The 25382-nt window shown below is 48.9% G+C and overlaps 1 protein-coding gene across 2 annotated transcripts; it reads left to right on the plus strand.

Annotated features, from left to right (window-relative positions):
* Window positions 1-2606: 2606 nt before the first annotated feature.
* On the plus strand, window positions 2607-24439 carry XIRP1 (xin actin-binding repeat containing 1). 2 transcript variants are annotated; one of them, XM_009323499.1, is made up of 3 exons: window positions 2607-2750; window positions 14497-14550; window positions 16185-24439. In XM_009323499.1, the coding sequence occupies exon 3, from the start codon at window positions 16185-16187 to the stop codon at window positions 23877-23879; it is 7695 nt and encodes a 2564-aa protein (XP_009321774.1). In that variant the 5' UTR covers window positions 2607-2750; window positions 14497-14550; the 3' UTR covers window positions 23880-24439. The 2 variants fall into 2 exon arrangements, with proteins under 2 accessions (XP_009321774.1, XP_009321775.1); XM_009323500.1 differs by lacking the exon at window positions 2607-2750 and adding an exon at window positions 13108-13262.
* The last annotated feature ends 943 nt before the right edge of the window (window positions 24440-25382 follow it).

Here is a 25382-nt window from a genome sequence, read left to right on the forward strand (position 1 = left end):
CTGTCGGGTAGCTCAGATCTTGCAGGCTTGCAGGAGAGTGTTTGCAGGGGCAGTTGGCAGGGGCACTGATGGGGCGACACGCGTGGAAGTTACAATCCATAGCAGACCAGGTCCTCCACTTAGGGATGGACAGAGAGACAGCAGGAGAATGAACAGACAGCCATGCATGCACACAGACCACCACCCCTGTATACGTATGTTGTATATTGCAGCTAGACAGACAGACAGGCAAATATATGTTGCAGATGAAGAGAGAGCTCCACGTAAATACATGCAGGCACCCTGTGTGTTCCTGCTGGGCACATGCACACCACAAGGACACACACGCACATCCGTCGTGAGCTGCTGACTGAGCCGATATGCTCTGCCCTTCACCTCCTGCCTTTATGTCCCTCCACTCCAATGGAATAAATAAGACACCTCTGTCCCCAGCCTACCGCTGTGTTTGCTGACACCCCTGCCACCCACTTCATGCTACCTGAGCGGGTGTGTGTTTGCTGACAGCCCCTGCCATCCCCAGCCCTCTGACTCCCAGCCTGGCTGGTGATCGAAGACCTGCCTACCACCCTCCGCACGGCATCCCTCGCTTTCCTGCTCCACATCATGGGGTACACTCAGCAGGGGCCACTTGGCTGCTTAGTGCTGCCTCGCTCACAGCAATCACTCAGGATGTACGGTCTCCTCCTTAGCACGCAGCAGTAAAAAGGGTGGCTGTATTTCCCCCCATCCCCAAGATGGTTAAATGTCAGCCTATTCTAATTTAGCTCTTTTCTCTGATCCTCATTTATTGAAGGAAGCAACAAAGAAAGCAGACACCACTTCAGAGGGAGGGGTAATGTTCTTCCTAGGCACCAGGCTTAACACAGACAGCAGGGGACTGGTAATCCGTAGCCTTGCAGGACGTTTAAAGAAACTGGGCTATGGTAGGGAGGAGCCACGCCCTTCCAGAAGCCTCAGTGAAAACAGATGGTCGTCTGGAGCTGGATGTGATGTGATTGATGTGATGTGATGTAATGTGATGCGATGCGATGTGATGTTGGTGAGGAAACCTCATCGCACACTGAACTGCAGCCTGGTTGATATGTAGCATCCTCTGCAGAGACTGATACCTGCAGACCTACAGGGGAAAAAGAGGGGCAGCAGCCACTCCAAACACCCCTGTAAAACTCCAGCAAAGGTGTTGAGGAGGAGGGAACCAAAAAACTTAACTCAAACCAGAAAATCATCAGTGGCGAGTTGTTTGGCCCTTTGGAGCAAAGAGCATGGAGTCCCTTTAGGGACCAGGGTCACACTTCAACTACGCAGCACAACGCTGTTGAGATGTTTATGTGACCAATGAGCCCGGCAGAAATGGAGATGTCACTGTGCTACACGCTGTACAAACACACCACAGAGAAAGGCTAAGACAGCTCTGTGCTGGCAGATAAAAGAGATATGATTGTTGCCCCAAGACCATCTAGTTCAGCACAGCTCACCTCCATGCATCTCTCTCCCCCATCGCTGCAGTCCCATGTTGTCTGGCATTGGGTGCTGTGGGTCCTGGGCATGGCCTGGGAGGGTACAAGCAGGGTGGGACTGAGCATGGGTCTCTTGTGGCTCTCACTCTGTGTTTTGTGATCCTAAGCACCTCTGAGTGAGTGTTTTATCTCAGGTGATGGTGACTTCTGGTACTGGCATAGCCAACCTACAACTCCTTTCATTGCCACGTGGTGATTTACTCAAGCCTATGCTCTCTAAAGGTGTCAGAAAAGTAAATCAAAGAGAAAGCAGCTGGACCCAATTTAAACATTACTGGGTTCCTCAGGCGTATCACTATCCCAGCCTGGTAAAGATGGACTGTTAAAATAGGCCCCAGAGCCATTGGTTATGTTTGTATTTGTAAATCATCATGGCCAGACCTAGCTCTGGCACACAGTTGTGCCCACCATTAATATGATAAAAATAGCTCCCATTGCCCAGCTGAGCTTTGAGGACATCAAAAGCCCTCTGGGGCCAAGTGCTTTATTGTTATCCCTCTCCAAACACCGCCCAGAACACCTCCCTGCATCACCGCATTGCTAATGGAAGGACTGCAAGGATGGGCATGATTCCCAGCTGACCATAAAGCAGATAGCTCAGTCCTCCTTCTTGGCATACACACTTCCCTCACTTTCCTAAAATACTTTTTTTTTCTTTCTTGGTTCTAAAATATTGGAACTGATGAGGAAATAGGGAACCAGAAAATGTAGTTAATACCTGTCACCTTCCCAGCTTTTCCCTTAAAACTTTGGCTGTGGCCAGAGGCAAAGGGGGCCTGGCCGTGCAGATCACAGCCCGAGGACATGACAGTGAGTCAGGGAAATGCCTCTTCCCCATTGCACCACTGCCTGGAAGCATCCCCTGTCCTGTACCGGATTACACCAGGGGTATTTTGAATGAATAAGTTCTGAAAATAAGCCAGGCCCCAGACTTCCCCAGCCTCCGTGTAGGATTGCTAAAACTCATGATTGACTCAGCCTGGTGGAAGAGCAATTTCACTCTTCCCTAAAAATAGACCAAGTGGTTCATCCTCTCAACATAGCCCAGCACTCAGCGATAAAACCGGCTGCCAGAGACCACTGGGAGGCAGTGAACAGGACCGAGGGTGTGGGGAGTGGAGCAGGGCTCCTCGTAGGATACGCTAAGGGCTGCCCGGCTGTGAGTTTCACATAGATTTTCCACAGGGGTTGTCTACGGTGTGACACAGCTGTTGGGACTATCAAGACCTCCCTGTAAGTAATTTTGGGGTAGATTAGAGCGGGGTGAAGTGTTGCATGAATATGAACCTCAGACTGATGCTAAAATGCAGGGCAAATGAGGATGCTTAGCGCCTCATGCTATGAAAGAGAAGTTGCAGCTCATGGAAAGCTGTGGACTATTTTGTTGCCCCAGAGCTTGGTAAATCCCACCCTCTGCTGCAGAAGGTGCTGTCTCCATGCTCCACGTATGGTGGCTTCGGTCTGGTTCAGCACCGTCGTCTAGGGCGCTTGGGCATGTTCAAGGTGGAAACAGAGCGTGGTACATTTGTGCTTTTCCCCTGTCCTGAAAAATCAAAGTTCCTAGCTTTGAGGCTTAAATTCGTGGGGCTAGATCTCAGTGTCTACTCTCTCCCCAAAAATGCTGTTAGTTACCGTGACTCTGGTCCCCGTGACCAGCAACAGGGGAAAGAATCTGTACAGGATTCAGGTGAGCTGGATGGGTGCTGGGGGTGGAAGGGACATCTTCCAGATCAAAACCGTGTTCAGGACTGATAGGCAATAGGCAGCAAAATGTGGACTGTTTGGAGGGAAATGAGCTTTGCTTCGTCTTACATTCCTAGGGAATAGGAGGCAGAGTAGGATTAGTTAAGGAGGGAATTTCTTTGCCTCCTCTTCTCTCCCAGGCTCCAGGGAGGGCTGAGAAATGTGTTTGTGACCCTGAGCCAAATAACAGGCTTCAGGAGCCTGTTGGGTTAGCAGCATTAATGTGGCCATACCACTCCCTATTTGTGCTTATATATGGAAAGCAACTCCAAAAACCTGCTCAACTCTGTAAGACGGAGCAGAAACCTACCCCTGTGTGTGCATGTGTGTGTGTGTCTCATACCTGACTATCCATCTGCCTTTTAGCTCTAAGGTCTGTGTCGTGACCAACAGGAGAGAGCCAGGACCCCAGGTCCAGGTCTCGCTGCTGCCCCTCAGTCACTGTGTGAAGGGCCTGACCCCAACAGCCTGAGCTGAAAGCAGCGTTCTTCTGCTCATGAATTTGGTGGTGGTTAAGGTTTCCTTCTGGGATACACATCGTGCTGATTGTTGTGAGAATAACAGAAATTCTTTAGCTTTCCCCAATTCCCTCCAGGTCTCCAGTTTTCACCCAAATCTTTGCTGGAAAATATGTGAAGTAGCTTCAGGTTTTTATTAGAAAACAGGGATTTGGAGAAAGAGAGGTGGAATTGATGCCTCACTTGATGAGAAGAGGCAAAATATGAAAACTCATGTTCTTGTCCAGGCAAAGTGGTAGATAATCCACTAGTGGTAATTAAGGGATCCAGCATCAGTGGAAATTTGTAGGAATGTCCTGCAAAGGCTGTTTTCAGCCCTTGAATAGATGCAGTATTTTGCAGGATACAAAAGCCTCCTTTTGGGGGGAAACCAGGGGAGGATGCCCTAACCTTGTTGCTAGGAGGATGGAAATTCTTCAGCGCCAGCAAAAACCCCAAGTCTGAGTTTGAACATGGTAGCAGGAATCTCTGCACTAAGTACTGTACAACCTGGTATTTTATTCTTTTAAAGCCAACCATTACTCTCTTCCCCCATATTCTCACTGGCAATTTGCCTCATTCAGAAACAAATGGAAATGCCAGGGAAACTCAATAGCTACAAGTGGGTTGGGGTTTTCTCCTTAAAGGATACTGCTAAATTTTTTTTGGCTATGGCTGTTTCTTCCAAAACAGTATTAAGTTTTCTTGGCTGTCAGTGGTAAAGAGCTGACAGCAGCATGGAAACACCATGATAAGAATAGAAAGCAAAGGCAGGGTCTCAACAGCTCCTCAGAGCTGCGTGGTATCCATGCAATGCCCCCGTGTAAACACCATGGCATGGCAAAGAAATGCTTTAAGATATATACGCCACAGCCCTGATCCTGGCTGTGCTCTGCATCGCAGACGGGATGTGCGGCCGGTGATGCTCGCAGGACTCATGCCTGCGCAGACATTCCCAAGGTATCTCTTCGCAGTGGTTAGAAAGGGCTTCCCTTAAAAGGTCTGGTATTCGTGGCATGCCAAGAAGCCCTCTCCCCAGACAGAGGTTATTCCAGTGGGTAGCTCGGCGTTGCTTTCCCTGGGGAAGGGGATTTTAGAGGGAGGGAAACCACTCTCACGAACGGTCATCCTGCATTGTAGCCTGCAAGGGCTGAGATGCTGCTCTACGGGAGCAGGCAGAGCATGCAGAGGACACGGAGCCTGGCAGAGGGGTTAGGGATAAAAATAGTCCTGCTGCCGGCCAGCGTTCAGGGATAGGTGAAATAGAGAAAGAGGGAAATAAAAGCAGCTCTTGTTGTATTGGCAGCAGGAGTGTTTATCACCATTTCAGTGAAAATCCCCTGTATAAATAACAGATAAATAGTTACTGGAGGGTACGAGAATGGTGCGTGATACTCGATCCTCGGCACATCAGAGGGCAGTGCTGGATACTGAGATCCCAGCGATACACAGCCTGGGGCAGCAATATATTAAACGTCCGCTCGGCTTTTATTAACCCTTTGCAAATAACAGAGGAACATGGAGAACGAGGCAGTGCTGAGCGGATGGTCGGGGCTGCGTCCGCCTTGTCTAGGCACTTCGTATCCCAAAAGCGGGGGAGCTGGCCTGGGTGATGTTTAAGTCCCTCTCTAAGGAAAGACAACCCCACAGCAGTTGGCCCACTCGGGAAGGCCACATCCCCAACCAGCAATGCCATTCGCAGCTGTCTCTCAGCAGAGCTTCTTGGCATTTTTTGGTACCAGGAATAGAGTCCTCCACATTCCTGGATTTTTGCAAAGCCCAGAAATAGCCCCGAGCTGCCTTGGGGCAGATACGCAGCTCCGCCTGAGGCTAAATTTTCCCGACTCTTCTTGGGAGCTGTTTAAATTACCTGGGGGCTGTGATGTTGCTCCTGCAAAGGAAAGTCCAGCTGACACTGAGGAGGCAAAAACATTTGCAGAAGTGACTAAAGATCATGAATCTTCAGTTTAGAGGTGCTAGAAATTGTAGAGAGATCTGATTTTGAAATTCAAGTGCTAGAAACAAGATGCTTTTCAGTAGCTGTTTTTTCCTTCACCCTCTCCCACACCCTCAGATTTGCAAATGCAACTTGATACACGTGCAAAATGTTAATTGTTTGACTATAATTTAGTAGACAATTCCTAAAGTATGAAATGATATTTTATTTCCTTTTATAAATGATATCTTATTTCCTCTTCAACACAGCTGCTCTTTAGTTACATTATTTTATTTTATTTATTTGTTTACCACCTTCCTCTGGTTCTGGCACTTTTCTGCCCATTTCCCACCCCAGAATTCATATATTAGCTCTAGGCACCAGAGTTGCTCAAGTGATTGCAACATATGGCTTGCAGACAGCACAAAATCTTTCTTAAACTCTTTCAAAAGAGAATGATTTATATTTTTTTATGTGCATTAGTCATTACAGTTATGATCTATACCAGAGATGCCCCCCACCTCCAAAACAGGGATCTATTGTATTCAATGCTGTACAAACGTATTTGAAAGGAGAAGGTCTACTCATGAAAGTTTGGAATCAGAAAAAAAGTGTTGTGAATTTGACTGATTTTTGCTAGTTATCTAACTATAATCAGGAGTGGTTTTACATCTGAGTTTGTTAGGTGAGCATATGAAAATCTCAGTTCTCACTTTTAAAGGTCGATTCCTAGCCCATGTAGTTATAACAAAAAGGTAACCTGGACAAAAACAGTCAAAAAACAGATGACTTCTTTTAAAACATGTTTACAATTGCCACTCTCTCACATAATTGGCCAATCCATGGCAAAAAGAAAAAGCTTGAATTTCAAATCCTTGCTGTCCTTTGTAGAACTGAAAATGAGAGAAAACACTGCAGTTTGCAAACAGAGCAATGTGTGATCCAGGAGTCAGGAGGGAGTACCCGTCAGGACAAACAGAATGCTTCAGAGCATCACTGGTCCTCACTCTTTACTGGAGGCTGCCTAAAATCCTGTCGATGCTCCCTGCTGCACCCTTGTCCCATCTTTTTCCCCCTTCCTTTGGAAAAAGAAGCACATAACATTTTAACATGTGCTAAAGCCTCAAGAGCGCGTCATGAGGTCAATGAGAAATAGCTAGAGACGCTCTCCCCTCCCCAAACCCTCACCCTCCCAGGACCACCCTTCCCTGCACACCCTTTGCTGCAGCATCCCAGGACCACTCACCCTTTCGGCAGCCTCCAAACTGGGGCAGCGAGGCAGCCTGCCCCTCTTCCCATACTACCTTCGGAGTGCGTCTCCTCCGGCAGAGCTTCCCCATGGACCAGGGCCGCCGGCGCAGAGGTTGGAGCCAGAGATTTAAACCTTTCCCCGCTGACCAAGCACCGCCAATGGGCTGCCAGGCTCCCGGATTAAGCAGCAGCACTGGTTTCCCAGCCAGCTTTTATGGGTGCTTACCCATCCGTGCAAATTCCCCCAGACCAGCCATGGAGCGGTGCTGGTATTTAGGAGCTCCTTTTGTCAGGGGACTGATTCTCTGGGGGGGCAAAGCTGGGAGGAGGATGGGGTAGGTGTGATTCAGCACACGCAGCTCCCACATCTAGGGATAGAGGCACTTAGAAATGAGGGCCCTATCTGCAGGGACCAGCTTCCAGCTTCAAGAGGGGGCCGGTGAGTTGCTGAGGTTTCACTGACATGCAGGGACAAGCAGGTGGGAATGGGGGCACTCGTCCAGCCACACAGCCTGAGTCAGGGGTCCCAACAGGTAACGATCGTCTGATTGGGAGTAACACACAACCCATCGCAGGCAGGGAGGAATAGCAGAAATGGCCCCAAATTCCCAGGAAACAGCCAGCCCAGAGCACCACAAACCCAGGAGCATTTCCATGTTGGTTCACCTCCATCCTCTTGGAAAACGGAGTCCCTTTCACAGTGTGAAGAAATCACTGTTTTCCCTGCCCTGACTTCCCCCGTGCTAAGAAGCTCCAGGACATGGGTCCCTTTGCTCCCACCGGCCTTTGAGTATTGGGTTTTGGGTCCTGCACCATGGGATGCACTGAATGTCTCACAGCACCCCAGCCATGGCACAGCCAAGGGGTGAGACCGTAACACGACTTCGCTCCATGACATAGGACATGCCAGGTCCAGCAGCCGTCCTGGCAAATCCAGTGTTGGTCTGCAGAGGAGCAATGTCGGGCAGATGCTGAGCAGGTGACGGAGGATGCTGGATTCAGCTGGCCGGGATGGGATGTTCTCCAGAGCGCCGCTCCCTTTGGCGAGCGATGGAGGGGGACAGGACCCTGGCATGACTTGTACCACTGGGCTATCCCTTTCCCTCCAGCTCGTGCAAGCCCCGTGCGAGCCCCCGGCTGATCTCAGGCCCCATTACACAACCCCCGGTTCATGGACCGCCGTGGGGCGCACATGGCGACACAAAGGGCTTTGTTTAGCAGCTGTGTTTGCTCAGGGCGGCTGATTTTGGGAGCAAAGCCGATGACATGTGGTTGGCCAGGCGACCCGGGAGACTGGTGCTGAGCTTGCAGCTTCCTTTTTTAATAGGTGACTCAGGCGCTTGGTAGCTCACTGGGGTTGGTGGTGGGAGCCGGGCTGCAAAGGAGTGCCAGCAGCAGAGGTGGTGGACACCAGCAGGTGGGTAGCGTTGTTTCTCTATAGGATAAAGCAGTTTAAATAGAAAGCAGAGCGAGCCGGAGCTGCCGTGTTACTGGCGAGATGGGGTTTTCTCAGGGGAAGGAGGGGGATAGTGTTTTTGTTAGTGATTTGTTTTCCACTTGTTGGGAATTGGCTGTCAGATGTAACACAATTACGGTTCAAGAGACCTGTAATACTATCTTCAGCAAGAGGCAGAGCAGTTGAGTGATTTATGGGAAATAGCTGAAGAGGAAGTGAGTGAATTTTTAGATGAATATTTAAGAGTCTTTTTCCCCCTGTTGCCTTGCCTTTCCCCTTCTTCCCCTCTGTGTCTAGAAAGATCAGTGATTACAAATGAATATGAGGAATGATTTTCCCCCATTGCAAGTTTCCAGGTCCCACAGCCCTCCCTGTCCCACAGCTGATGGGGCAGCGAGGCTGTAAACTGAGCCCGAGTGGCACATACGTGGGGCAAGGGAAGAGCTAAAGAAACCCCAACAGCTGCTCCTTATGGACAGTCCTAACATTGCAGCCCCTCACATGAAATGTGCAGATTCATCCGGCGCCAGACGCTGGCATGAAGGACATTTTGCCGACAAACCCCAGCGGGGAGGAGCATTCCCCATGTCCTTCACTTAGACAGCAGCGCCGTCGGCCGCGGTGCCAGCCGCTGGGTGGGACGGGAGGAGGGGGTCCTCAGGAGCTCTTTTCTTCTATTTTAGCTCACGGGAGATGCTTTAATGCTTGAAGTATCAGGTTTAAAATCCCTGGGGCCACAGTCAGTGCTAGTCAATCAGCGCCATGCAGGATGCATCATTCAGCGCTGGAACGGATGCCGAACGTGCCAGCAGAGCCCTTTTGCTTAGCAAGGCAGAAACGCGGAGCCCAGCACAGGTCTCGAACTGGACTCCCATGCCCTCCATCTCATACAAAACAAATAACACCCTAAGCCCAGTCTGCATAACATCCTTTCGCTTTGCTTTAGCATCCCCAGCTGGGAAGCTCCCCCCTCCCTCCCAGGGGATGTTGTGCAGCGGCACCGTGCTCACAACTCTTGAGATGTCCTAGGTGCCGCTTGGACACCGTTAGCCACACACACATGACAGCTCGGCTTTCTCGTTAGCAGAATGAACTGTTGTTCTTTCACTCTTATCTATAATTAGCAGTTTAGAGGGTGGCAGCAGCCTGTTTCATCAGGCAGAGCCGTGTGGAGCGACCAGACTTTCCGCCAGCACAGAGCCAGCTGCCCGCCCGGCGGGTTTGAGCAGCCCCTGTCTAAGACAGGCAGTTTTGTGAGAAGCGATAAGCAAACAGAGGGCTGTGCACAGCCTGTGCACTGCAAAAACGTCAAAAAGGAGAAGAAAAAAGAAAAGAAAACAAAGGCAGTGATAAGGAGAAGGCTTCAATGAAAGCCTTGTATCTAACTATATCCATCATTAAAACAGAAGCCCTGTGGCCTTTCATCCATCCAAGCTAATGGTTGAAGGACTAGGCAGCACTGAGGCTGTGCTATTTTCCACTGCATGGACTGGAAATCTTCCTTCATCTGCATTATTCATTCTTGGCTGGAGGGGCGCATTCCTCTTCTTTGTGCAGCATCTGGACCCACGGGCCCATGGGCCAATACAAATTGTATCAGCTCAGCGGTAATACCCATAGCCTGGGGTGGGAGGAGACCATTAAACGCTACCAGCCCAGTTCTAGGACACAAGGATGCTTTTGTTAAGCACTTAGCACCGAAATGGTTAAGCACAGCAATGCTTGTGTCAGCCTAGGCAGGGTCCCTGCCTTGCAGTGAAGTGCTCCCATCTCCTAGAGGTAATTTTTAAGAGAGTACTTTCAGCATGACCATGCCCTTGCCAAGGGCATTCTGTTCAATTTCCCAACCAGAAAGGCTGCAAATCTGTGCTTGGTTTTCTTTCTGCTTTAAAGCTAGCAAGGCTGACTCTCCCCAGATCTCCCCATTGCTCTTACTGGGAGGCTAAGCCAAACCTCATTACCTTGCAAGGAGGAAAGCTTCTGTTTTCCAGACTGATTGGACCCCTTTTGCCTTTCCAGTAGGTAATTCAGCAATGTAGGAGAAACGAAAGATTCCCAGACAAGATTTTTCAAAGCCCTCTTCAAAGCTTTCTGCAGCTAATTCAGCCCATGCTTCAATGCTCTTCTCACAGGGTACGGCCATAATAAGGAAATACCATGAAATCCAAGGTACCTCCGCTGCAATTACTTCATTTTCCATTTTTACAGAGTAGACCCCTTCAAATGCGTGCCTTGAGCCTCCAAATGAAGGGAGAAGCCCACTGCAGCAGATGGAGGGACTTGTGTTAGCAGATATTGGCACTGGCTCCTGTAAAAGCGGTGTCTCAGCGATGCCTTGACCCTCTCCTCCCCACTTCCAGGGTGCTGTTCGTCTCAAAAAGCTAGGGATCTAGTCAAAGTTTGGGGTCTCTTGAGCAGAGTGGGGAAAAACTAATGCAATCAGAGGGTGGTTGCAACCTCGCAGCCTATCTTAAGATGCACCAAATCTGCTCCAGCAGTGCCACTGTCTCCACTGGCTGTAGACGGATAATTCCTTATGACTCGGTGCTTAAGCTGTGGACTCGGGGAGAGAGGTCCCATATTTACATGATGACTTAGCAAAAAAAGCATTAAGGAAATACTTTCTTCTGTTTCCTCCCCTGGTGTCCTAGTGACCTCTGGCAGAACTGGGCAGCTAAATCTGTATTGCATCCCACTGCTTCCTCATGTATCCGGCCTCGGTTCTGCATCAAATGCCTGCGCATCTGCAGGAGCAGCTGGAACCAAGGACAAAAGAAACCTTGGGGTTTGGCACCTTCCGGCAGCATGCTGGCTAGTGTCTGACAAGCTCACTGGGGTCCTTCTGCTCTTATTTTCATGGCTTTTTGGTGTATGTTTGTCCCCGTAGGAACTGATACTTCATTTGAAGCACCAGCTCCTGGAATCCTGTTAGTATATAACATTAGCTGTTGTCACTTTAAAATAAAAACAGAGTAAATCTCCTTCAGTATTTTAGAGAAAAACTTGAAAATCTGAACTTAAAAAGCAGAAAACAAAGAAAAAGTGTCATTCTGTTTTTATTTACAAAATCTCATGATTTGGGGACTGAGATTTGAGGGCAAAGAACGCTAGAATTGCTGCAGCGCTTCTAATGTGCACGTATTAAAAAGTACATCAGCCCTTTCCTGGCTGTGCAATAGCTGGATTTGTGGCGAGAGAGCCCATTGTTCAAACAGAAAGCATTGCAAATACCGCACTAAATCCGAATGCAGCAGTGCAAGCCTGCAGATAAAAGGAGAACCTTCTCGTGTTTTTACAGCGGTAACAGAGAAATTACAGCCCTGACTAACCTGGAGGACTAAGATGCATCATATAGGTGTAAAGCTCTGTATACATCTGTGATGGGAGGTGGAGGTGGCCATCCTGCTCACACCTAGCAGACTAATGCAAAAAGAATTTCTTAGCTAGAATTTGGAGCTACCTCTTTCTTTGAAAACTGAAACCATTTGCATTAGAGCCATCAATTTCAACACAAACCTCTCTCTGGGGATGGACACAGCTTTCATCCTCAGAGGGAGGGGAAGCCCCCACTGTTTAGAGGGATGAGGACCAAGGGGGACGGAGTGCAACAGGCGGGAATGAGGGAGCATGGCCTGAGCATCATCCGAAAGTGCGTGACTGCTCCCACCATCCAGTCCCTCTGTGTACCCCTCAGGAGGTCTGGCTAAGAGATCACCTCCTCCCAGAGTAGCCATTTCTTCATGAACCAGATAGCGACATCCTCAGCTGTAGTCATCTCCATGGGAGACATCTGAACAAAGGTAGGAGGAACGCTGAATATCTTGAATATCTCAGCAATGCCATGCTGGGCCCCAGTGGGGGCCCCATGGGAGCTGGTGCAGCTCAGCATATCAGATCTCTAAACTAAGAGCAGGGTTCGGTCCTCTGGCTCTGCCAAAGACTCCTTGCAACATCCTTGGGCAAGTCTTGTAGCCTCTTCATCTCTCCGTTCCCTGAAACGGGCTCCCAGGGGAGAGGTAAAGATAAATGGATATAATGGCTTGTGAGGCACGTCGACAGGAGAGCAGTGCGGCCACAGAGCAAAAAAAGTGGGAATTGGTTCAAGCTGAACATGGTCCTTCACATCGTCCAGCTCGCTCATGTTTGGTGATGGCCTTGTCCAGAGATGCAAAAATGGGTGCGGCCTCTGTGGCCCAACAGCAGGATGGTGGCATCGGGTCACTGCCCGATGTGTTACTCTCATCCAGGCTGAAAGTCCGTTTCAGCCATGAAAGAGGTGGAAATGTCCACGTTTTCTCCCTTAACCAAAAGGGCATGATGTTAAGTTTTGGGGGACCAGGGTGGGGGCTGCCGGGGGAACCGGTGTGCAGACAGCAGGGGTGCCCGGCAGAGCCCTGGGTAAGTGATGCTCACGCTCCAGGGTGGCTGTGCCCTCGCGTCTCTGGCACATAGCTCACCGCACACGTCTGTCCCTGTTTCAGACGAGAGGACGTGGTCATTTTTAGACATATCAGCCAACACCAGCCACATACTTCACCAAGGACGAGGGAGGTCCTCTGCGCCCTCCGTGAAGGAGCTGTCGGCTCTCTATCTCTCCCAGACAGCTGCCGCTGCTGCTCACACCAGCAGCCCCACACAGCCGGTAAGCACCGCGCGCCTCTCTGGCACATAGCTCACCGCACACGTCTGTCCCTGTTTCAGACGAGAGGACGTGGTCATTTTTAGACATATCAGCCAACACCAGCCACATACTTCACCAAGGACGAGGGAGGTCCTCTGCGCCCTCCGTGAAGGAGCTGTCGGCTCTCTATCTCTCCCAGACAGCTGCCGCTGCTGCTCACACCAGCAGCCCCGCACAGCCGGTAAGCACCGCGCGCCACCGTCCTCCCCCTCACAAATCACCAGCGGCATCCGAACAATGTCCCGTCCCAGCAAGTGGTTGTAAGAGGGTGAGAGAGAACACGTCTGGTTTCGTAATTCTGGAGAAACACAGCATTTGGTTTTCCAAAAATGACCAACTTTCCCTTGTCATTTGCAAATATTGTATAAATGTTATCAGAGGTGCTGATATGTATATATATGATGTTTAAGCTGCGTATACACACACACACACATATATATAGACACATTATATTCACACATGCACACATATACCAAACACACACACCCCTCTACATCCACTAGCCCATACAAACAGTTTATTCATACATAAGATTTCCACTTATTTGTACGTATATATTTACACACTCACATCCATGGAGGAAATATTCAGCACACAGCAACGCATACATCTCCATGCTATACCCACTCCAACCCACACACATGCATATGTCCACATATGTCACACTCAGGCATAACTTTACAGTGCAACCTCCCTGTGTTCCTCTGTTTATAGCCCTTGGTCTGGGATCCAGGGATTTGATCACCCACTCCAGGCTGATTATTGGGTCATAGGGCAATTCAAGTTATAAGGGTTATGAGGCACTGAGCTACATTTTTCCCATTTCCCCAGCTCCACTGGTGATCCAGCAGTAACGTGGGATGTGACTTCACATCTGGGCCCTTCCTGCAGGCGCGTTCATGCTCCCTCCCACTCTCAAGCTTTTGCGGAGTCCCTGTCCAGAGATGCAGTCTCTCAAACATGTATCAGGGCTCTGTATTGAAGGAGTCCAGACTGAAGCAGTCCCAGCTGAAAATAAATGAGTGGAGATTGCAATTGGAAAATTGCAACCGGTTAGAAGTCTAAGGAAAAAAAAAAAAAAAAAAAGAAAAGCAATTTCAAAACGACTAATTACACAATCCACAATGCAATTACAAATGTAGATCAATTTTCTTTTTAAAATACTGAAGTATAAACAAAAATACAGACTAAATCAAACTTTGGAGAAATCAGTGCTTGCTTTGGTTTTCCCCCAGCTCTAAACAAATGTGTTTGGGGAGAACTGCCAGTGAACCAAAAAAAAAACCTCACCTGTAATGGTTTTCAGGTCTCTGTAGTTGATACATACATATATATACCCACAGATAACGTGTCTTTGCATGGCACGTTATGACATCTATGCAGTTTGATGTCATTTCTCCTCATGTCTTTTCCAGAGTACTGTGAAGGACAACTCCATTCACTCTCTCCACAGACAGAAAAAAAACAAGGTAAGAAATGTTAAAGATAAGCAGCGTTATCTAAGCAAATATTTGTGGACTGTGGTGGAGTGTGATTTAAATACCCACACAAGGCAGCGAGGAGCACTTTCATACTGAATATAGCTATCAGCTGCTCGGTCGCCCTTCCCCACGTTCAGAAGTTCTTCACAGATCCAAAAAAAACCCCCTTATTTTAAAAAGTGCATTCAGAGTATGTTGGCTCATATGAAAGATCTGCATTTTACACTTGCTGCAAAATATGCTGATTTTGGTATTCTGGGGTGGGTTTTTTTTACTAATGTTCAATACTTATTTTTAGCCAGAACAATCTGCGTGTAACAGAGTGAAATAACACCGCGCGCCATTGCTTTGAGCAACAACTAATAATATTCCAGGCATAACTCTACAGACGTAACTCCACAGGCATGCCAAGGGTCAGCATATCTGTTTACTGAAAGGAAAGCCACCAGGATTACAGTCTCTTTTAGATAATGATTGTAGGCCTCGGCTACCTTCCCTTTGGATAAATGCCAAACTAGTGCCGGTTGCAGGTATTCAGTTCAGCGTCCGGCGCCCAGGCTTCCCGAGCTAAGGAGAAAAAATGCAGAAGGCGAGGCTCAAAGGTAGGCTAAGCAACCGCAGTCCACCCCGTCACGACTGCACCCTCTGTTCACTTCTGTACCAACGCTGCTGCGAATTCGAGCTGAGCTCAGGCTGACTGAGTCTAAACAGGACTAACTTTTGCTGGCCCCCAGCTGTGGGTGTTACCCCAGCCTCTGGTCCCTCAGCCGTGCTTTTTCCTCCTAACGGAGTACAGAATTTGGCCTGCTAATTCCAGCAGTTTGCAAACTTTAGTTAGCCTCATGCCTGTACAAATCTGCAAGTCAAAAGAGCTTCATTTAAGTTTCTAACTGTATAACTGTGCATCTATTCTTCTACAAAAGATGTGGGGTACGCTCGTGAGTCCAACACAAGAAATCATTGATCAGACAAATGTCCTTCCACAAGTCCTCACTCCTGTGCAGTGGGCAGCCCATGGTGCTACCAAAAGCCCATCATGCTAGCTCACTACCCAAAAATAGGCTGTCCTCATCAGCTCAGTTTGACATTTTTGTTTGGTTCCCTCTCCCCATTTTCTTCTTGAGACCTCTTCACAAATAGCTCCCTGGCTTTCTCCTGCACCCATATCTTATGTTCCCAGACTTTCTGCAGGTCCTCACACTGTCCTGGACTCTTGGGAGCAGGAGGGAGAAGTTAACTTTTAGCTGGCTACTCTAAGACAGCCTTCTTGATGTTATTCTTGTGGTCACTCTCTCTTGCTGACACAGTCCAGACTGGACATCTCTGTTACGCTGTAGCTGGACTGAATCCTGGGGACTGTAGACTAACCACCGCACATGCCTGGATTAGAGACCTTGCTTTAGAGCGCGTTGCTGTGGAACCAGAGCTAACACCAAGCCTGGAGCGTGTGCAGTGGTGTGATGCTTTGGAGTGCTGTGTGCTACTGAACCAAAGGTATGGAGCTTAGTAGATGCATGGATTTCTCTTGTTGGCTGCCTTTTTCCTTTGCCATTCTCACTATTAACGGCCATGGGGTTGGGGGGTAAGACATGATGCTGATATTTAAAACTGTTTCCCTAAAGATGTCAGAAGCTCAGAAATCATCTAAAGTTGCCATCAAGAAAATGGAAGACGACTTACCTCCCCCTCCCACCCTTGGCTCAGTCCAGGTCATCGCTCCAGGGAGCCAGGATCTCAACCCACTCCCTGTGCCTCCTCCAAAGCAAGCCTTCTCCAAGTTCTACCAGCAGCGTCAAGTGAATGAGCTAAAGAGGCTCTACAGACACATGCATCCTGAGCTCAGGAAGAACTTGGAAGAAGCTGTGACTGAGGACCTGGCAGAAATGCTTAATACTGAAGATCCCAATGCACAGGCATCTGTGAACCTGGACAAAGTTCTTCCAGGAGAGGTTCAGTCTATGCGCTGGATTTTTGAGAACTGGGCGCTTGACTCCATTGGGGACCATCAAGCCACAAAGAAGCTGGCAGAAGAAGAGATCATTCCCGGTGGGGATGTGAAAAGTACTTCCCTGAGGTTTGAAAGCCAGTCAATCAGTGGGGACAGTCTGTCAACATCAGCCAAGGTATCAGAAACAGACCTTGCCAGAGGGGATGTGCATACTGCCCGGTGGCTGTTTGAAACCCAACCACTAGACTCATTAAATAAACTGTATTCGGATGAAACGGAAGTGCAGGAGGCGGTTCTCAAGGAGCCTGTCCAGGGAGGTGATGTGAAAGGTGCCAGACAGCTCTTTGAAGCACAGTCCTTGGATGCTATAGGACGCTGCTGCTCAGTGGAGGAGAAGAGCATCCTACAACTCAAGTCAGAAATCCAGGAGCTAAAAGGCGATGTTAAGAAGACTGTCAGGCTCTTCCAAACGGAGCCTCTCTGTGCCATCAGAGACAAAACCGGGAAAATCCATGAAATCAAGTCCGTCTGCCGAGAAGAAATTCAGAGCAATGCAGTCAGAACAGCTCGCTGGCTGTTTGAGACTCAGCCCCTGGATACCATCAACAAGGACACTTCCAAAGTGCAAATAATCCGTGGGATTTCATTGGAAGAAATTGGAAGACCAGATGTCAGTGGAGCAAGGTGGATATTTGAAACTCAGCCTCTGGATGCCATCAGAGAAATCACAGTTGAAGAACAGGATTTCAAGGCTTCAACGGATTTTGTCACAGGGGCAGATGTCAGTAAGCAGCGAATGCTCTTTGAGACCCAGACTCTTGATTCTCTCAAAGGAGAAGCTTCAGAAAGCACTGTAGCCAAAGAACAAGTCATTGGAGGTGATGTGAAATCTACACTCTGGCTATTCGAAACGCAGCCAATGGAAACCCTGAAAGACAATTTTGAGGTGGGACGTTTAAAGAAAGTAGAGCTCTCAGCAGAGGAGAAGGGAGATGTGAAGCAAAGAAAACATGTCTTTGAGACCTGTCCCCTTGGCAGCATCTCCAAGGCATTTGAGGAAGAAATTCCAGCCCCCAGCATGGAAGAGGTAGTGAAAGGGGATGTGAAGTCTTTCAAGACCCTGTTTGAGACTCTCCCCTTAGACAGCATTAAGCAGGCTGACGCTGAACCCGTCACCAAAGAAGAGGAGAAGATTCCAGCTGGCAACGTCAAAGCCAACCAAATCCTGTTTGAGACAACACCTCTGTATGCCATCAAGGATAGCTTTGGCAATTTCCATGAAGTCACCTCTGTAAGCAGAGAACAAATCATCAGTGGTGATGTCAAGAACTACAAATGGATGTTTGAAACCAGGCCCCTGGACCAGTTTGATGAAAGCACCAAGAAAGTGGATATAATACGGGGGATCACAAAACAAGAGGTGGTGGCTGGTGATGTCAGAACAGCCAAGTGGCTCTTTGAAACTCAGCCCATGGATGTCATTCATCACCAAGCCATGCAAGGTCAGGAGCATCCCTCAATGAAGCGGGAGATCTCCCAGCGGGGGGATGTGAAGACCTGCAAGTGGCTTTTTGAGACCCAGCCCATCCACACCCTGTACGAGAAGGCTGAAAAGAAGCAGGAGGAGGATGGCAGTGTGCCCCAAGCTGATGTGAAGTCATACACATGGATGTTTGAGACTCAGCCCTTGGACTCCCTGAAAGGCCAGGAGGAGCAGTATTTACAAGTCAGTAAGGCATACAGTCAGGAGGAATTACAGGGAGTTGATGTCAAAACTGTCCGGCACCTATTTGAGACTGAGCCCTTGGGCAGCAGTGCTGTCGGTGAAGCTGACCGAAAGAAAACCATGCGGTACTCCAGTCGTGTGGAGATACAGTCTGGGGAAGTGTCCAGAGTGAAGGAGTTCTTTGAAGCTAAGCCCTTGGATACAGCCACCAAACCAACATCCCAGAAGGATGATGGGACAATTGAAGCCGGATCCGTGCACAAGTTCACTTGGCTCTTTGAGAACTACCCCATGGACTCCCTGAAGGACAGCTCTGAGGGCATCCAGGAGATCCCTCCAGAGAAGGATATCAAGGGGGGAGATGTTGGAGGCAAAAGGTTCGTATTTGAGACCTATTCCCTTGACCAAATCCATGACAGAGTGGACGAGACAGAGCTCCAGAAGATCCAGAAAGACACCATGAGCAAAGCTAATGTCAAGTCCTGCACAATGCTCTTTGAAAGCCAACCCTTATATGCTATCCAGGACAAAGAGGGGGGATACCATGAGGTCACCTCAGTGCAGAAAGAAGAAATCATGAAAGGTGATGTGAAAGGCGCCCGGTGGTTGTTTGAAACTAAGCCCTTGGATCAGATCAAGAAGGAAGAAGAGGTGTTTGTGATTAGGGCTGTTACCCAAGAGGACATCAAGAAAGGAGATGTCCAGGCTGCCCGGTGGAGGTTTGAGACAGAGCCTCTTGACTCCTTCTCAGGGGGAAAGATGTCTGTGCCCAGAACAGTAGATGATGTGCAGAAGGGAGATGTTCAGTCCAACAAGCAGCTCTTTGAGTCCCAGCAAGTGGGCCAGAAGAAGTACGTGAGGATGGTCAGTGTCAGTGATGTTCAGCGGGGTGATGTGAGGACATCCACTTGGCTTTTTGAAAACCAGCCTGTGGACTCCCTGTACGGGGATGCGGAGAGAGGCTCATCTATCAGTACAGTGCAGAGAGAGGACAGCCAGAAAGGGGACGTAAAACGCTGCACCTGGTTGTTTGAAACCCAGCCAATGGACACCCTTAAGGACCCAGAAGTGATGGCCAGTTCTGGAGCCCAAGAAGCAATCCCTTGTGCAGATGTGAAAAGTACAACGTGGCTCTTCGAGAGCACACCCTTGGATAAATTTAGTGCTTCTGAAAGTAGTACAGAAACAGAACTGAAAGAAAGGACCATGAAGGAGACTTTAGAGACACTCTGCACTTGCCAGGCTATTCAGCATGATGGGATCCTCATTGAAGCCAATGATACGGAGAGTGTGAAGATGGTGAAGTACCAGCTTAGCAGCCCAGGTGCTCCAGAGATCCTGAAAGAGGAGATTGTGGGAGGCCATTTGCAAAGGATCATGCTGCAGCTCCTGCACAGAACCAATGTGGAAGCACAGAGTGTGCTGGTGGAGGAGGACAGAGAGGGCAAGATCAAAGTAAGCCCATTGCAGCTACTGGACCAGAGTGAAGCTGTTAAAGGCAAAGAGGACTTGAGTGGAAATGTAGCCAAGGCTTTACAGGGTCTCCTCAGTCAAGATGCTTCCATCAAAAAGGGGATGGTCTTACAAGAGACAAAGTCAGGATCAGTGAAGATGACTCTCTACTCTCTCCTGTTCCATTCTGTCCAGCAGAAAGTTGTCAAGGGGGATGTGAAGTCAACGATAGGGAACCTGTTGGCTTCTTCTCAGGAGCAGAAAGCAACGGCAACCATTAAGCGTGAGGACAACGAGAAGGGAAATGTCCAGCTTTTTGCGAGCTGCATTGAGAAGGGAGATCTAGACTATCTGAAGAATCTCCAGCAGGAGTCAGAGATACAATCCCTCATCTCTTCCCAAGCAGAGCAGGGGGCAGCTGTGAGTGCCCCACGGGTTGTACAGGGGGCTAAGATACATATCTTACCAAATAAAGAACAAATAGAGAAAGTAATTGCAGAGGGTGAGCCAGGGGCTATGGAGGGAGCAAAAAAGGTATTCGCATTTGAAAGCATGGGCAAAGAGGGTGCATTAGAGAGAGAGGCTGTGCATGCAGCAGGTGTGACAGGCACCACTGTGCAATGTCTTGGGAAGCCCCTGCCCACAGTGATGGGAAAGGAAGAAATTCTGTCAGGAGGGCTTAAAGTGACTACAAAGTCAATCCAAAGGGTTGCAGATGTCAGCAAGAAGGCAGAGAAAGAAGAAGCCACCACTGCCAGTTTGAAGGAACCCAAAGCTATGACACAAGGCAAATTTCCAACCCAAGTGACAGCTCAGGGGGGAGAAGTGGCTGGGAAACAGCAGAGCTTGGTGACCGGGGAAGCCAGCCAGATGCAGCCAGAAGAAAAGGCCCTTGGGAGCGATCTTCAGGCTGCAATGCAAAGCCTGAGGCTAGCAACAGCAGAAGCAAAAAACATTCAACACCATGTCCAGCGCAAGCTACAGAAGAACAAGGAGGATGTCCGCATGGCCTGCAGGCAGCAGGCAGCCAGCACACAGGGGACAGTGATCCTTCAATCAACCGTACGCCAACAAGACTCTGCATCCACCACACAGGAGAGCACCAGTACTGCCATCAGGACCACCACCACTAGAGTCCAGGAGGCATCCAAGACCCACACAAGCGTGTCTCAGAAGAGCATAGCATCACACAAAAAGGTCAGTGCTTCAGAGGAAGTACAGGGAGGACAACTATTGAGCCAGGAAAGCCAAGTTGTGCCTAGTAGAGATTTTAGCATTAAGGATGGCCTTTATACTGCCACACCCGTGAAAACCTATATAAACCCTTTTGTTGAGTCTGATTACAAAGACCAATCAGTGCAAGAAGAAAGAGATGTTATTATCAGAGGGGATGTACAGACAGCTATCAGAGCACTGCAAAGTGCCGCCACAGAACAGCGCCTGGTAGAAAAGGAGGATGTTGTCCGAGGTAATTTAAAAGCCACACTTCAGTCGCTGGAAAAGTCTAACGTTAATGTCTCCAGAGGGGATTTTAAAGCCGCTATGATATACAGAAATGCAGGGCAGTCCTATTCTGTGTGTAAAAAGAAAAATGAGACTCAAGTCGTTAGTAACCAGACTGCTGTAGTGGCTTCAGGGTCGCAGGCTGATAATGACTTTCCTCCTCCTCCCTCAGCTGCTGTGATGAAAGCAGAGCATTGCCCACCCTCAACTACAGCAACAAGAGAAGGTGCCCTTCCACTACCAACCAGCAAAGATGAAGCCCCAGGATGTTCTGCACCACTCCAGTCCCCTCTTCTTGCCCTCCCTTCTCTGTCCTGCAAACCCAGTGATCAGAGTCCTGTAGAGAAGCCCAGGACTCCTCCGAAACCGGAAACTACTGCCCCACCCAGGAAAAAACCTGTTCCCCCTCCAAAACCTGAGCACCTCTTACACGAGGCACATTCCGCCTTTGCAAATAACAGCACAAGCAGATCAACCAAACCCATCCCTCCACCCCTGCCTCCGAAACCTCTAGGCCTGAGGGAGATCAGCAAGCCAAAGCCTCCCCCCATGGACCTAGGATTAAGCTGCGTGGAAGTAAGTGAACAATCAGGCCATGGGGAGGTTCAGACAAAATGCTGCACTTTGGAGACGTCTGTGAACAAGCCTGTCACAGGTCAGGGTATGAGCCCTGAGAGAAAGCTGCCAAAAACCACTGCCAAAACCCCTCTTCAAATGGCAGAGGAAAGGTACAAGGCCAGCAAAGGAGGACAAGGAAAAGTGGAATCAGACAGTGCTAAGACTTCAAAGCCAATAAAAAATGGAGTGGTTACTTTTGAAGTCGAGCATGAAATGATGACCGGGAAAGCAGCAGCTCCAAGGAGGTGCCCAGGTGAGGTGGTTCAGAGGCATATAGACCTGTGCCAAGATGAGAATGCGTGCTCTTCAGTATCACATCCAACCTGTCCTGGTAGAGCACAGACACTTAATGTGCCAGGACAGACTGAGCCAAGCACCTCCCCTGTGGGCCACACCACTCATCCAAAGAGAGGAGATGACATTGCACAAAATACCACATCCAAGGTGGAAAGGGAAAGTGTGTCTAATTCTTATGGATTGCGGGATAGTCAGAGAGTCGTGCAGCAGGTGAATGAGAGGACACAAATGTGTCATTCAGCGTCCTTCCATCAGCAGCCAATGAACTCCTTTGAGGAGCCACAGCAGGGGAATAGTGGGCAATTGAAATGTCCTGATGGGGAGGCAGAGGCACCTGCTCAAGGGAAGCCAGCAGTTGTTATGAGAGAAAAAAACAAAAGAGAAACGGAAGATGAGCGTCGGAAGAGGCTGTCAGTGCACAAAGAGGAGATCATGAAAGGCAATGTCAAGGAGGCTATGGAGATTTTTGAGAACCTCAGGAGACAGGAGGAGCTGCAAGAGATCTTGACTCGGGTGAAGGAGTTCGAGGAGGAGACAAGCAAAGTGGACGTGAAAGCTCTGAAGAGCTTCTTTGAGAAGGTCCCTGACTGGGTTGTTCGTCAGAAGGCCCACCAGGCCAAGCAACAGGACAGGGCTGAGACACTGGCAAAGGAGGACGCTGACAGTGTCTCCTCAGTGGAGCTGGTTTTCGGGGACCTAGAACGAGCAAGTGCTGAGATTATCCACCTGAAGGAGCAGACACTTGCCCGGCTCCTGGACATCGAGGAGGCCATCAAGAAAGCTCTTTATTCTGTCTCTAGTCTCAAGTCTGAGTCAGACATCGCTGGGCTTTCAGGGCTGTTCAAAGAGTCTCTGGGGAACACCCAAAGCTCTGTGAGCAGCAGCAATATCCGTAAAATCAGTATTGTCTCAAGCAAAGCCAAGCAGGAGGGAATCACACTGGAGACAGGGGAAGCAGCATCTGTGGAAGGCACAAAGGTGGCAGAAAAGACTGAGGTAACCAAGGCAGAGCTAGAGGTCCCCCGCCTCATTCAATCTCGCGTCAGCTCTCCCTCCTCACCTTCCTACATCTCCATCGAGTCTGCTGCCAGGAAACCATCAGAATCACCCAGGACAGCACATTCCCCCTGGGACGTCCCTTCACCAGACTGTCTTGACACTCCAGAAAAGAGGGATGCTTTTGCTCAGGACAGCTTTAGCTCCTTTAACCACCTATCAGCAGGGTCTAGTGGGCATGACATGACCCCCTTTGACAAGAGACCAGAGCCTGTCCAAACAAAAGTTGAGCTGAGCTCAATGAAACAGCACACCCTTGGCAATGCCAACCACCCAATCAGTGAGAAAGAGAGGTGCCCTCTGGACACCTCCAAAGGCAGCTGTCACTGTGGGATGAAAGGAGGCTTTTCAGACTACTGCTCCCTGAATGTTCCCAGCCCGCAAAATCCACGGAGGCAGAAAAGCATCTTGGAGCTGCAGACAGGGCCCGATGGGTCCAAGCTCTATGGAGCCACCCGGACTGTCATGGAGCAGTACGAGGAAATGGACCAGTTTGGAAACAAAATCATCACTTCGTCCACCACAGTCACCAAGCAATCTGAGACACAAACTTCTTCTACCTGTGATGTGGTCTCTCATCCCCAATATGAGGTATCTGCCTCACCCGTGTTTCGGAGGTACTTGAAGAGCCCAGGCGAAGACTTCCACACCAACGGCAGTTTTCAGGAGCCAGGAGTGGTCTTTGTCACCTTTGGCAACTCCAAGCCAAAGAAATAGGAGATTCTGGAGAGCAAGAGAGAACTGTATAAGAGAAAAAAGAAAGTCCACCATAAAAAAAAAAATCTCCTGGTTTATCCACATTACACACAGGGATTCATCAACACCCTAAGGACTTCTCAGGGTCATTGTCTTGGTGTTTGCATACAGACAGGACAAACGCAGTCTGCCTTGGCACTGGAGGAGAACAGCCTTCACCTGGCCAACCCAACAGACTTGGTGCTGCACCACAACCCAGAGCCCTGACACTGTTAGAAGCACAAGGGAAAAATCCATCCATGGGCACCTTAGGGTAGCTTCTTCCCCCTAGAGTGTTTGGGGGTGGGGGTGGGGGGGTGTGTGTGTATCGGGCTTCTCTGAACTAATGCAGAAGAAAGGATAGGTAGGAGCAATCAAAGAACCAACCAATCTGGTCATTGGCAAACAATCACCTTTATTCTATCTTCTTTTTCTATTTTCAATACAGACTTTCCAAGAAGGGCATCCTAAACACATATATACACATGCTCAATCGATGGGTGGGTTGGATAGGTTTTCTCTTAGCTGTTAACAAAAGAAAAAGAAGAAAAAATCTCAAATTGCTGTCACTATTGGGGTTGGGGGAGGTATCTATCAGTTTATTTTTCAGTTCCTGGAAAGTACTCGATGCTACTGAAAATTGTCAAGCCAAGACCTACAGCTATTATCAGTGCCGTTCCCCCAAAGAAAGATGCGATGAAAGATTCTCTACTTGAGTCAGAATGATTACTGCTTTCCTTTCTTTATTTTTAGAACTGTAATTTATTATTCAATATATACAAAAACCTTATTTTAGATTTTCCATGCTTTCATACATGTTTACTGTTTAAATTCATTTTGAGACTTTGTAAAGCAATTTTCTTTTTATTATGACTTTGTTTTGTACATTCTCAACTCAAGATTTTAGATATTTTGTGGCTTTTTTTTTTTAACTTCTATTGCTGCGTTCTGAAGGTAAACATTACCTCTAAAAATACTTTGGTCTGGTTGAGTTTCTTTTGTTGAGTGCTTGTTTCCTTTCAAAGTACCTAGAAATCATCTCTCAATGAACCAGGTGAATCACATATTGAGAGCACCCTAAATCACTGGAAGGATTTAGTCTACATCTTCTTCACAATGTGGGTGGATTAACAGCCCTGCAGCAAGCAGGGCTTCCCCAGGGCTCAGTATTGGGGCCAGTTCTGTTTAATATCTTTATCAATGATCTGGATGAGGGGATCGAGTGCACCATCAGTAAGTTTGCAGATGACACCAAGCTGGGCAGGAGTGTTGATCTGCTGGAGGGTAGGAAGGCTCTGCAGAGGGACCTGGACAGGCTGGATCGATGGGCCGAGGCCAACTGTATGAGATTCAACAAGGCCAAGTGCCGGGTCCTGCACTTTGGCCACAACAACCCCATGCAGCGCTACAGGCCTGGGGAAGAGTGGCTGGAAAGCTGCCTGGCGGAAAAGGACCTGGGGGTGCTGGTCGACAGCCGGCTGAACA

This window comes from Pygoscelis adeliae, unplaced genomic scaffold (assembly GCF_000699105.1).
Source record: "Pygoscelis adeliae isolate BGI_AS28 unplaced genomic scaffold, ASM69910v1 Scaffold195, whole genome shotgun sequence".
Classification (NCBI taxonomy): domain Eukaryota; kingdom Metazoa; phylum Chordata; class Aves; order Sphenisciformes; family Spheniscidae; genus Pygoscelis; species Pygoscelis adeliae.

What these genes read in the sequence shown, in the direction of transcription:
- XIRP1 (XM_009323499.1), top strand. Translation starts at nt 16,185, where the DNA reads ATGTCAGAAGCTCAGAAATCATCTAAAGTTGCCATCAAGAAAATGGAA.